This window comes from Lagopus leucura, unplaced genomic scaffold (genome assembly GCF_019238085.1).
Source record: "Lagopus leucura isolate 7727_CA_CO unplaced genomic scaffold, USGS_WTPT01 Super-Scaffold_100038, whole genome shotgun sequence".
Lineage (NCBI taxonomy): Eukaryota > Metazoa > Chordata > Aves > Galliformes > Phasianidae > Lagopus > Lagopus leucura.
In genome coordinates, this window is record NW_024962287.1 from 2,474,303 (window position 1) to 2,488,832 (window position 14,530).

The 14,530-nt window shown below is 38.9% G+C and overlaps 1 protein-coding gene across 1 annotated transcript in view; it reads left to right on the forward strand.

Moving 5' to 3' along the window:
• Positions 1-335: 335 nt before the first annotated feature.
• Positions 336-14,530, forward strand: part of TFAP2D (transcription factor AP-2 delta) — a 36,104-nt gene continuing 21,909 nt past the window's right edge. Inside the window, exons 1-4 of the mRNA XM_042883474.1 lie at positions 336-379; positions 1,073-1,188; positions 4,859-5,024; positions 7,838-7,956. Of these exons, the coding sequence (XP_042739408.1) occupies positions 336-379; positions 1,073-1,188; positions 4,859-5,024; positions 7,838-7,956 (445 nt within the window). The remainder of the gene's footprint in view (positions 380-1,072; positions 1,189-4,858; positions 5,025-7,837; positions 7,957-14,530) is intronic.

A 14,530-nucleotide genomic window follows, 5' to 3' on the forward strand; every position in this document is an offset into this window, starting at 1 on the left:
AAGGAAGGAAAACGCTCTTCCAAACACTTGCTGCAATTATCTTTTTAAATATCACTTAGCCTACCTTTTTTATTTTTTTTCATTGTACACGTAGGTAACAAAGCAAAAGCGTACTTTTCATAAAGTCCGTCAGCTACAAAAGAAAAGAAAAGGAAAGCTGATAAAAAATAGTGTAGTTTTTCCTTCTTCCTTTCTCTTGGAACATTTGAAATTAATTTAGATTCACTGTAGCCAAGGAGATTCAGTATAAAGCAGAAGCAGGCCTGGGGTCTTTCTCCACGTGTTGTTTCCTGCACAAAATGTAACTTTTCCTCTCCCATTCTTTCCCTTTCAAAATGACTGTATTGGATGAAATCAGCAAGAAGGTTGAGAACGAAGGGTAAAATTCTGTCTAGAAGAGGAAGTAACTGAAAACAGCTGGATAAAGCCCTGGAGATGATGGTGTGTGCCTGAAAATTTCCTTTCCTTCTTTCTATTTCCCATCTCTATCAGTTGTAAAATAACAGATATCATGTCTTCCTCTGAATCTTGTCTTGCCAGTGCCTTTAGAGCTCTGTGGCTGTAACAGCACAGCTACCACCATCTCCAGCTGTATCTAGTGCAGAATCTTGTGGTAACACATGATGTGCGACCAATATTCACTTTGGGCATATAATCACTGAAGGAATAAACAGTTGTCCTTTAAAGAGTCTTTTTACCATTCAAAGGCTCATTTCACATCACACCTACAGCAGGAAATTGTCGAGGTGACCTACTAGACAATTTTACCAGCTCCAGTATTCTTCCTCCTTGCTTTGTATCAGGATCATTTGTGTGGGCAAACTCAGGAAGCAATGGACAGTTTTCCGTTGTTTATGTACACAGGCACATTTGTTTGTCTTGATTATGTGTGGGTTGTTCTTCTGATGAATTCACAAGTTCCTGTGTATCTTAGCACCAAAAGATAGCCTGTAAAGACCTCTAAAGAAATTAAAATCTACCAAGAGAAGTAGGGATCTCCGGGTTGAAATGTTTGCTTCCCAGTAGAAGTACATTATTTAAATTTTATTTTTGAGGACATCTGTTTCTTTAGCTACTCTCAGCATTGCAGATCTCCAACACCGAGTTGTCACAAGACCATCCGAGTGATTGAGCAAGGACTGATCAACAGCACCTACAGCAGCATTTTTGTGTTGATGGGAAGGGAAAGTTTGTTGTTGTCAGTGATGTTCAGTGCAACATAAACGTACCTCTTCCTCCCCTCACTAAGCTGTACTTGCTTAGAATATCATTCCTCCATTCTAACATATGATCAGAGTATGGAGGAAGGAAGAGTCTACGTGGTGTGTGTTTGAAAGGAACAGCCCTTCATAGAATCATAGAATCATTGAATGTTCTGGGTTGAAAAGGACCTCAAAGATCATCTAGTTTCTACCCCCCAGCTGTGGGCAGGGTCGCCAAACACTAACCCAGGCTGCCCAGAGTTCTGTCCTGCAGAAAATTTCCATTGCTCAGGAAACGAGCTCAGACCATTGCAAAAAAGTTTGGCAGTTTCCATGAGAGAGGATAGCATATTTCTTTTGCTCACTGTGGTGTCTCAAATAACTTTGCAGATGTTTCCTTTATTATGCCATTTTAATCTTAAGAGTTCTATGAAAGCTTTTGTTTCTAGAACAAGTTTCTGAAGTTTTTTCAAGAGCAGCTGCATCTCTTCCCTTAATTGAACATCTCAGCTTTTCTTTCTTTTTCTCATTATTAAATTTTCTGTATCTGTAAGGTTCTCTTTCTCTTGCATCTATCTACATGTGCTGTTGGGCTGATATCCTTATTGACATATTTTGTCCAGCTGAAGCTTCATCAGCACTGAATATACCAAGTACATTTTACTTAGTTTAGAAATCTTTATGCCTCCTAGACTGATGGTTAATTCTTTGAAAAAGAATGACAGAGATGAGTTCCTATAATACATACGTACTATTTTGCAGAGGTATTGGCTACTTAAATATCTCCCTGTCCCTGTTCAAGGCAGTTCATTTTTACTGTGTAACTTCGGAACTTAGAATCCAAGAATCACAGAATGGCCTGGGTTGAAAAGGACCACAATGACAATCAAGTTTCCACTCCTTGCTGTGTGCAGGTCACCAACCAGCAGCCCAGGCTGCCCAGAGCCACATCCAGCCTGGCCTTGAATGCCTGGAGGGATGGGGCATCCACAGCCTCCTTGGGCAAACTGTTCCAGTATTTCATCTTTGAATGGGTTACACCTGGCCTTTCTTTTCACTTGCTGGCATCTTTGCTCGCAGTCGCTCCTTTTTCTGTTTACCATCTGATATGAAGACCAAGACTTGATCCATCTCCTCTCCATAGTGCTGCCTGTGGAAAGAGAGCCATTCCTTTAAAATCGTGCACAGTTTGCAAGCAAGACATAGCTTTGTCTGGAAAGCACCACGCCGCTCTCTGTTGTCATGTCAATGAATAATTAATATGCTGAAATAATTATATGCAACAGATTTTACCTCCTTGTAATTTACAACTTGTTCTCTGTGTTTCTGGGAAGCTAATTGCTCAGACTTGTTTTCACTTACTTTTAATCCATACTTGACTTACCTGGAATTGCTTTGTTTAAGACCATACTGCGTAATCAAAATACTCTCAAACACCACAAGCTGTAAACAACCTTCTACTAAATAATAATGAGATGTGTTCCAGTAAATTCTGGTTCGGGTAGGAGCAGCTGCAGGGTAACATGTTTTTGGATTTAAGGAACAATTATTTATCTGGCATAAATGGTGCACATACTGACTTAACCTGGCAAGAAGATAACATTAATATCACACTGATTCCATTACAGTCTTGCTCATTATAAAATTTACAGTCTTACTGAAGTAAATAAATATGTAACCATTGCTACTGTTTTCTTGGCACATACATGTAAGCATGCAGATATATATTTGTGTATCAGTGTGGCAAGAGATGCCAAACAAACAAATCTACTCAGCGTTAACACTCCTCACAAATGTACCTGGCAGACTAGGAGTTTGAAAATGTTGATGGAAAATATTGTTAGTTTTCTGCACAGCATTGCCTCAGATAAGGGGAAAAAAAGGAAAAATCTATCAGGCATGTGGTACCAGATTTCTGTATTTGAGCATCTGAACTCATAAATTGCAACTTTCAGCTCTGCAAAACTGTGCACAAGCACCCTTGATGCTTGTATGTTTTTGCTGATGCACAATTTGTCTCCATATTCTGTCTGAGAATATCTATCCTGTGGTATAATTGGAAAAGTCATAAAATAACCTGCTGTACTGAATCAGGATCTCACCCATCTGGGATTTATACCAAGAGATGTTCTTTTCTGGTTCTGCTGTCAGCGCAAATGTTTAAATATACCATCAAGATCTGAAATTTTTGGAGAGAAATTCTGTTTGCTTTATGCAAGCAAGGAATAGCCTGCCTTTAACAAAATTCAATCCTTGTGTTACACTCCTCTGGCTCTGCTTAAGCTAGAACTGATAAAATCATCTTGATCAGAAAAAAGGAGAAAAAGTGTTAGGATCTGGGTCTGGGTCTAAACTGAGTGATCTCTTCCCTTCCCTTCCCTTCCCTTCCCTTCCCTTCCCTTCCCTTCCCTTCCCTTCCCTTCCCTTCCCTTCCCTTCCCTTCCCTCCCCTTCCCTCCCCTTCCCTTCGCTTTTAAAATTTCAGAGAATGAACTAATTTTTAAGCCTGAACAAGTGAGTTCTTACATTGCTAAGAGTTTGAGGTGTTCACTGGAAAAAAAAAATTGAATTATAATGGTATTTTTAAAAACACTGTGACTTTTTTATAAGATGAATGAATGTGCACACAGTCATCCTGCCCTAAGAAGGTCTTTATATGCAGAGGACACCTGAACTCCTTGCAGTAGTGCATTGAACTAAAAATATTTTATATCACTGTTACATGCAGCTGGTTCTTTTTTTTCTCATCTTTCCCACAGGGAAAGATGTGCATGCAGTGGTAAGATTTATTTCTTCCACAGATTTTTTTTTTTTTAGTCAGGATGGAGAAGGCAGGTTAAAGAAGAGCATTTTGCACTTGGTGATAAAATATTTGCTAGTCCTTAAGATTTTTGCTTTATCCTCTTGGATCAGATCCAGAAAAAGTTCTGGTGTTTTTTTTCTTTCACTGTCTCAGAAATCAGCTTTGACTTAAAAGATCCATTTTACCCAAGGAGTTATTGATCACATTTTTCACTGACAGATTTGGTGATCATTCAGCAGTTTTAGACCCAGTCTAAGTAATTGCCGCTTTCAAAAGGTAAACTGTTCCAGAACTAATCTGAGATAAAGTGATGGAGCTCAATAGATTTCAATCATTAACGATATTTGAGGATTTGACCTGACTTTAGGACTATGTGAGAGTTAAAAGGCATAGAAAGCTGTTCTGTCTTCAAATTGCTGCAAGCCTATAGTGTCTTTGCATCCCTGTGATCCTAAACACCTCTATAAGAGTCAAAACAATTGTTTCTCATTGGAACCAATGTTCAAATTTTTTAACCATTTGCATTCTTTCAATCATGAGTGACACCCAAATCTTGTTCAATTATATGTTTTTACCATACCAGACATACATACCAGTCTTTCAACGACATTGTGTAATTTTTGTCGAGCATGAAATCTGATGAAGTAGCCATAATAACCTATTTTGTATATAAAACTTAAAGAGATCCAATAGTTTGCTTTTTCTGCACTGAAATAGGTAATCATTCATCTTTCCCAAAGCAAATGATGCAATATTGAAAACAACAGCACACTATGTCATTGATTCGCAGACTGAATCCGTCAAAACAGGGAATTTGAAGATTTCCTCACTCTAACAGTTCATTTGCACTACAGGTGGTACCTGCGTTGTTAACCCCACCGACCTGTTCTGCTCTGTACCTGGTCGCTTGTCGCTACTCAGCTCCACTTCAAAGTACAAAGTGACCATTGCAGAGGTGAAGAGACGCCTTTCACCGCCAGAATGCCTCAACGCTTCCCTCTTAGGAGGTATTTTGAGAAGGTAAGGTGAAGGCAAGAATAACAATTACTAGGCATTGCAGTCATTTCTGTGATTTCGTTTTCCTCAAGTAAATGTTGCTCTCTCAACTTGCTTGGGTAGGTGGTCACAGTTTGGGAAAGCAGAAGGAGACTGATTAGGAAGGAAGACAATTTCTGGGGAAAATTTCAGTGAAAATAAGGAAAAATTCAGATTGCTTTTGTTTTATTTACAGAAAGCTTACATTTTCATTTTATTTTACTCTCTTAGTTCAGTTACCCATCAGAGACAGACAGGCATTGTTTGCTTTATTATAAAATGGAAAAAAAAGTTGTGTACGCAGAAAATCTCACCCGCATTGTAAATCTGACTTCTTTGAGAAGCTATTTCAAAGTAAATTGTTTTACCAAGTATAAAACAGCAATAACTACACACAAAAAAATCCCTAAGTCGTGGAGATTTAGGGATTTATCATTCTTACATTCACTTTCTCTCGCCTTTTGAGCATGGAAAGGCTAAAGTTAGCAGAAGATGCAGTTTTCGTTTTCTTCTCATTGTAAGATGCTGAAGGAGAAGCAAGTAATTAGGTGCAGTTTTGCCTCTGACCATCCACTGACCAGAGTAGACACTTGCATAGAGTAGCAACAAAAAGGAAGAAAGAGACAGACTGCCTCACATTACAAGTGGAAAACAAGGAGACAACTGTATTTCAGCCAGGCATATGAGAGTTGCAATGTCCCTGAGGCATCAACTTAGATGGCATAAGCTACTTAAATGCTCTTTGATCAAAACTAGCTGGAAAGTTATTGGCTATTTCACTGCTGTCACTGAAGGCCACACTGATCCTTGTACTCATACTGAAAGTCATTTTATCCAACCTGCTAAATTCTAAAATACATAGCAGTCTAATAGCTGTCTCAAGCCATCTTGCAGACTAAGGACCAAAATCGACATCTATAAAAATTTTCCTCTCCTATTTACTTCACCTTGAAGATGCCGTCAGCTAAGAATCACAGAAATATTCACTTTAAATACTCACATCATTGACTTCATCAATAGTATTGCAAGCTGTTGAGGATACAAGGGCACGAGGCTGAGCATGGTGACTGCTGTTTTATTAAAATGCTAGAATGATGCCCATTAGTTTTTGACCCAGACCAATTATCACTCTTCCAAATTACTCTGGGGTGTGATTGTCAATTTAGTCAGGGGCTGTTCCAAGCTCGTGGTTTGGATACAGCAATTCTGTTTCACATGGCAAAGAGTGTAAAGTATGGATCTGATCAGGTCCTGCAGAACAGACTCAATCACTGCATAGCTGACAAGTGCAGAGGTAGTGATAACAAATACAATTCATTATTTGTACAAGACCTGGTAGGGTTAGTTTTATGTTTTATTAGTAATCACTATCAAACTATCTCTCCAGCAAGCTGCACCCAGGTCACACTTTCTGACATATTACATATCCAAAATTGTGGTATCTCTTAGTGGGTAAAAGCAACCATGAAAACTGGTTCAAATTTTTCCAAATTTGAATTTATCTGAAGGAACTTGATGATAAATCTCAAAACATCTAGGCAGACACTCTTCTTAGAATCACAGACTCACAGAATCATAGACTCACAGACTCACAGGAAGATAGAATTGCAGAATTATTAAGGTTGGAAAAGACCTTTAAGTTCATCTATCTCAGGCATCCACTTACCATCAATATTGACCACTATACCATGTTTCCTAGTACCACATCTATACATTTCTTGAACACCTTCACCAGCGTCCTGGAGAGCTCATTCCAGTGCATTATCACTCTTTTGGAAAAGAAGATTTTCCTAACATCCACCTTCCCTGGTGCAACTTGAGTATATTCCCCCTCATTCTATCTTAACAGATTGGATTATTCTAAGCTAGGGAGCTCTCAGTCTCATTCTGTGATGATTAAACTTTTGTGGGTAAAAGTGAAGGCATAACTGTAGTGCTGATTATATTATCTAATGACCAGATCATTCATTTGGAATAGGGAAGATCAAGGTTCCAGTCACTTCTCTATTCAAAATATTAGCATTTTAACATTAGTTGTGCACTCCCAGCTGGCTGCTAAAAGGCAGAGGTTCAATTTTCCTCAGGTCTGAACAAGAAATTGAACCTAAGTCTGATGCATAAGTGGATGAGCTTGAAATGCTTCTCAGGCACTGCAGAAAAACAGGTATGGGATGCACCAGCAACCATTCTATGAGAACAAAGTGATGTAAGCATCTGGGATAGGGGTACAGTTAGCCAAAGATGACTGGGATTTTAGCCTTAACATTTTCTATTGTCTCATCCCTATTCTTAATAAGTGCTGGCCTTCATAGACTACATTCTTTAACACTCAGATCTCTATATCAGTCATATAGGGATAGCTAAAGCTGGGTTCCACATTGACTTCTGTATTTGAGTAGATGTCTGGCTTCTTTTTTTTAGCCAGGTAGAAGAAATAGGCAAAGATTCCTGATCCCAGACTTCTGTGGCTAGGTCAGGTACAACCGACAATGCTGCCAATATTTGTATTCAGTCTTTGCAATCCCAGGTACAGTGCCCAAATCAGGGCCATGGGTCCCACTAGGTTGAAAGCTGTCTGAAGATCTGATGCCCCTGTGACAGGCATTAAAATACTTAACTTTTAAAAGATAAACCTGAAAAACTCACACAGTGTGAGTACGTAGTGAACAACACAACTCTGACAGATTTCCCATCAATGTAATCAGAGCTAGCATTACTCCACACATTTGCCAACAAGGTGCATACCATTTGTAGGTGAAGAAAGAACACAGTAAATATGAGTTTCTCTCTCCTGACAGAGCAAAATCTAAGAACGGAGGACGTTGCCTGAGAGAAAAATTAGACAGACTGGGACTGAATTTACCTGCAGGAAGAAGAAAAGCAGCAAATGTCACACTCTTGACTTCCTTGGTAGAAGGTAGAGTTTATGATTCTGCGATATAGTATAACTGTAATTTAAATGTCTTGTATTAAAACATGTTTCATCCACTGTGCCAAATATCATAATCTGTATTCTGTACAAAGAGGAGAACTGACTTGCCCAAAGCCACAGACAGAACCAGAGGCAACATGGAAGTTTGCTCTGAGATGTCTTGGCTCCTAGCAATTTGTTTGGTCATGAAGTTTCCTCAGCATTGATCTGCGCTTTTTGTACTGGGATCTGACTTACTAATCGATGATCCAAGTGCTCATGTGAGAGAGATGAATGTCTTATACCAGCTCTGCAAGTAGGTTTGTTTATCCTTCTTGTGAATTTCCTGGAGCTGATTCAAAGACATGATATTTTTACTCCCATAAGAAGCATATTATTCAGACAACCCTTTTCCTCCAATACACAAATGAACAAAATCTTTTTTTTTCTCTTTTTCTTTTTCTTTTTTTTTTTTTTTTTTTCCAGATAAATTATAGACAGACCCAGGAGATATTTTCTTGGCTTTTATTTGTTGTTTAAATACCATTCACCAAATACTGACGGGGTCTTCGAACATTCAGCTGGGAGAGGCAGGTTCAAACCCCTCAGGCAAAGGGAGGAAACTCTCCCCGAATCTCTTCTATTCCGGGTGAATCCACTAAATACTCAGTTTGTTGTCTGGCTGCAAGGAGCAGCTCTGGGAATTTCAGATCCCTCTTCCTTGATGTGGAGAGCACTCAGCTCATCCTAAAGGTCACCACCTTCCAGGATTATAACCTGAAAAGTCCATACAGATCTAGGCAAGTAGAATGAGGTCTTGGCGTGTATTACCACAGAATCACAGAACTACTGAGAGGCTGAGACTGCAAGGGACCTCTGGTGATCTTCTAATTCAACCCTTCTGCTCAAAGCAGTGTCAAACTGGGAAGGTTGCTTAGGATCTTGTCTAGTCAAGATTTTGAATATCTGCAAGAATGGAGACTCCACAAGACAGAAAAAAATACTGAATCCACATCCAGGGAGATTTTTTTCAGAATCTAAGAGAAGATCTGAGATCTCCATGGGCCACTGAGCACATAAAAAAAACAGAAAGGTTGTTCAGAAATACAGATATGTTGATATTACACTTTTCTGTAATAAAGACATAATTAAGCTGCAGTCTTATGAAAGATACCAGTATGGGAGAGTAAGAGCTGAGTCCTCAGTGACTCTTGGGTCTTAGCAGGGAAGAATAAAAAGAGTTATGTGGCCAGTTACTCATTCATTAGAAGAAGTGGAGAGGGAGGAAATCTTTCAATTGCTGGCCAGCAATTGATGGTAATGTATTTTTACTGTAAATCACAGTTAGATCCCTTTTTTCCCAGGGATGAAAATAAGTTTTCTTCCCTGCCTTTTGCTCATAGCCAATTTCAAACCTATTCTTGATTCTGAGCTATCGCTTCTGTTCTTGTACTGTTCTACTGTGAGATTCTAAGTCCTAAAGATTTATACTGAGGAGACAGATTTCACTTTGACACTGTCCATCTTGCTTCAATATGCTAAGCATCAATGCTATCAAGTGGAATTTTTGGGAAAGATACTGCCATGTTCTAACAGAAATCAATTTGAAGCTCATTTTCTGTGCAAATAACCTTTGGTCAAAATCTGCAGTATGGTTGAATTCTATGTGGGGTAAGATATCCTCCCTCTGTCAATGCAGATGTCACTTCCAAGGTGCTATAATTTGCGGCTGGATGAGGCAGAAATGGAAATGCATAAGCTCACTACAGTTTTTAGAGGTCATGAAATAAACAGCATTGGCTTTCAGCGTGTGATGTTAATGCAGAAATTGACATCATGATTTTTCAGCCTTATTGATTCCCCAGATAGCAGGTGGACTGTGTGGATTTCTCATATAGATTCAGGACTGTGTCGTTCTTGATTAGGGTAGATGGTTTTAAGATTCTTTAACTAAAACTGATTAGGTTTTCATAGTCCTCACTGTATTGCTGGCATTGATATCCCAAGGGGTAAGAATGTGCTTGACCTCCTGAGTACCAAGTAGAGCTAAAAAGAGGCAAAGCTAGCTGTATGGTTACTGCATATATTGTCCAAAGACATCTCAAAAGCCTCTGACAAAACTAAGACTCTTCTTTGTCTAAAATAAAATAAAATCACTGTAATCTGGGGAAATCGAAGTTCATCAGAGATTTCTAGGCTGTGGTGGCCATCTGAAGATCCAGGTTTTATGAAAACTATTCTGTTTTTCATTTTGTTTTTAAATTTTCCTTTCTACAAATCTGCTTCTCTTTTGGTTCAGAGTGGCTGATGGCTATTTGGTGTTGCTGCTTCACTGATCAGGTTGCACCTTTATTGTCCTTGGCAAGAAATTCTGGGCTCAAAATACAAACAGCTTGACAAACCAGATCTGTTCTCTATGTTGTCATCCAAATAGATCAGCACAATGTGTGGAAAGGAAGACTGGGAGACAGAACATAGCATTGCAGCAGTGGAATTGGGCAAAGCTTTGTGCAACCTGTATGTCGGGAATGCCCTCTAGTGCCTAAGTTAGATGAAGGGAAAGGCCATTTTTCCAACCAGCTCTTAAACAAACAGACAAATAAACATGTTAAAAATCCTACACTTCAGCCAGTGCAATAAAGGCTTCTCCATTAAGCATAAACGTTGCTTAGGCTAAGCGTTACTGCTAGCTCAAGGGAGTCAAAAGTATCCCCAGTGAGAATAAGGAAGGATGTGAGAAGATGGGAGATATCCCCATCTGCTTGGACAGGTCATTCATAAGGCAGAGACAGCACAAATGTGCCTGCAGATGCAGATAAAGAAATACATGAATGGATTTTAAAACAGCAGAATTTCATACAAATGTCATAAAAAATATTTATGACAAAATCTGGAATTCTTTTCATGACAAATCTAATCGAAACACTACATTCACTCAATACAGAATTGACTACGTTTATCATCTGGGGACCAAAACTCTTGAGAAAAATAGGTCACTGTTTACTTTTTTCACCCTACCAGCAACTGCCACACTTCTCCTCCATCAGCCTTTGTTTTAATATCCTTCCACTTGTAATTCTCATCCTCCAAATTGAAAAAAAATCTGTTCACTCCACCTTCTGCTTGTCCCTCCTCCCCCTTGGGTAGCATCTCTGCTATCTGGAGGAGCTGAAGCTGAAGAGAGAACAGGAGGTTCAGATGCCACATGTCCCTCTCCTGGGGCACTTCTTCTTGCCTTCACTCTGCATAGGAGCATCTCTCAGTCTTGCCAGACCCAGGAGAGGCTCCCGCTGCTCCTTGCACCTGCCTGCAGAAGCCTGTCAAGGTACGCAGGCTGGTCCCTCTGTTGAGGCTTTCCAGAGCTGTCTCTGCCAATTAATCTTTGGTAACTGTCCTTTTCCATCATGCAAAGCTCTCTGGTCAGTTGTCAAATTGCAAAAATATATGTACAAAGCTGTGGGCTGGATTTAAGTAGAAAAAGCCAGTGATCCTCAGCACCCAGTCTTTGTCTCTATGGAAGGAAAGTGATTGAGATATTGCACAGAGAAATATGATTTTAGGTTGAAACAAAGCAATTTGTTGTAACAGCCAGGAATTCTAGGGGTTTCTACCTCCTTCCTGACATCAGTAATAGCAAAGCAGAGTAAAGCAAATCATAGAATCATAGAATCAGAGAATCAGAGAATGGTCTGGGTTGAAAAGGACAACAATGCTCATCCAGTTCCAACCCCTGGTATGTGCAGGATTGCCAACCAGCAGACCAGGCTGCCCAGAGCCACATCCAGCCTGGCCTTGAATGCCTGCAGGGATGCTTCCAAATCTAAGGTGAAAGCAGAGAAATCGCTCCGTTCATGTTCCCAGCATTTTCACTTTCTCCACTATAGTGAATATTTATCAAAATTTTGATGTAGAAATGGAAAGAATGCGCTCCACAACATTTTGTGCAAACCACTTTCCACAGACTTATTTTTTTACTGTGGTTTAATGCAAGAGACTTCCATTCACTGAGATTAAACATACACATTTATGAACAGAAGTACATCACTACCCACTTCTAACCCACTAAATACCCTGTTATTTAGTTCAAGTTCAAAAATGACATATTGCCTCGACTGTGAAGTATGATAAATCATGTTCAGTACAGTGTTTCCATGTCTGGATTTGTAGTTTTATCTGGAATTTTACATTGTAATTTAGAATGCTGATTCCATATGTCGCATGGAAGTATGTGCTTATACGTGAAGTTAGACAGTGTTATAATTTACATTCATAATCTACATCAGTTTTCCCTTTCCACTAAGAAAAATAATATTTAAAAATCTTTAAACTATTTGCGGACTTATTTTGTTCACACAGTCACTTCTGCAGCCAAATTTTTTTTCCTACCTATGTGCATCGCTGATGCGTAAATCGTTTACAGTTCCTTTTTGCTCTTGACTGTTTCTCTTTACATGCTACAGCAGCCAAGTCACAGTCACAATCTCAGCTACCTACAGAAAGGGCAAGTCCTATAATTTTATATAATTTTCTAATATTATCCAATCACTTATGTATTTTCAACTCTAGTAAATTACATACACCATCTCTGGAAGGATTTGTCTGAATGGCAGGTCATGTTTTCTTTTCCTTCTTTTTTGACGTTATGTGAAAACATTCAAATTTCAGTTGGTTTATTGCTGAACATGTTAAATAAATGCTGACATTTTATCACATAAAATTTGGTTTTCTTGAAGAAAGCAAGTTTTTCTTTCCAATGGCTTTGCTGACTACATTCTATGTGTCATTAGTTGAGTCTGACTTGTATCAAAATAGAGCTGTCTGGAGAATGGCAATTCCACCTGATGACAGCTTCAAAGGGTTTGATTTTTGTCTTCTTTCTACACTGACATGAAAACAAACCTGTCAAGTGTTTTAATGGAGTTTTGCTGAAAAGCAAAATCCGATTTTGCACTTAATTGTGCTTCTGCTGTTGATTTAGTCCTCAAGCATTTATTTAAGGGACAGAAAAGGAGTAATAAAACAGAAATTTTGATGCCCTTCAATAAAAGTTTAGAAGTTACAGCTGAAATTTTTACCCTTTCTCACTTATGGTGAACTGAAGGATGGATGTCTTAGAAACAAGTCAGGTTGTATTATATGCCACTTCATTCTGATTCACTGTTAAAATCCATCTTATTTTCACTGAAAATTGTTTGTCTTCAGAAAAGTTTCCAGAATATGTAAGCCAAGTAGAAACCATTTGTCTTTCCAACCCAGAGTTGGTTGCTAACTTCTTATTCTTCTCAGAGATACTGAAAATCTATAACTATGAGTTATTTTCAACTTTTGCATATAAAATCCTTTACATCTGAGAAGGTAGTTGTTGACTGGTGTCAGCAAACAAGTTGCCTGAAGTATTACATGTATCGGTATCCGAGTCCAATTAAGTCAAATATACACATAATCAAGTATTTCCTTATGAAAACAATATTTATATTTTTTTGGTAAAGCTCCTATAAAATCTCCAAAGATAGAATGGAACATCATAAACCTTAAAAAGGTGGAGAATAGTGATCAGTGCCTGTGGTCCATTACACCTTGTGCTGCCTGCAACACAAAACCACTTCTCCCATCAAATTTTCCATCTTCCTTGACTTTGTGTGGTCAGTACAGAGCAAACTTAGTTTTGCTGAGGAGAGGACTTGTCTCCCCTCATCATCTCTATTGGAATATTTTCTCATGTCCCATTGTAGTCAGTGGGGAGAAATCAGTATTTTGTGGTGATTAACAAATGAACTAAAATAAGTTAATAATACTGAATTAAATTGCTTAGAAAAGTTGTGGAATCTCCATGGTTGGAAATATTCAAGCCTAGGCAGGAAAAGGCCCTGAATAACCTTATCTAAAGCCTTGCTTTCAACAGGAGATCTCCATAATTGCCAGCTAACCTTGTCTTTTCAATAAATTAAATGATTCATTTGCTTTCTACTTTGATGCAGGTTATGTTCTTCAAGTGCTAGTTTCTACCTACTGACTGTAGAGTTTTAGCTAAGACACCAATATTCTCTTTTAGTTTCATTAATCTCACTGCAAGTATTCTCAAAAGTTGTGGCAGGTCTTGAATCCCTCCTAATTGTCCATCTGAGGCATCAGCATGATCTCCTAAGGGCCAGGGTCCAATGTCACCATTCATTATGGCACTCAAGTACACACCCCTGAAAACAAATGGATCAGAAAAAGCCCTAACCCCAAAGTTATTCTGGAGCACAACCCTGTTAGTCATTTATACAGATGTGCTTCAACACACACTTCTGGTAGCTGACCTGTTTCTACCTTCTACTTTGAGACAAGAGCAAGCGTGATCTCAAAGTACCTATTTCCCACCAGGAAAAGACTAACTTAGGCACAGATGTTCACACGTCAGTCAGCTGTGTTTGATCAGCTAAATCTCATGCCAGGGTTGTCAGAGTCCCAGCATGCAAATCACGGAGCATTTGGTAAATCATAAAATCTATTTTTGGGTTCTCTGACTTAGTAGAGTGGGACAGATGCTTCCAGAGGCATTTGGCATCCAGCTTGGAGTTGAAAGTCCAGTTTTTAT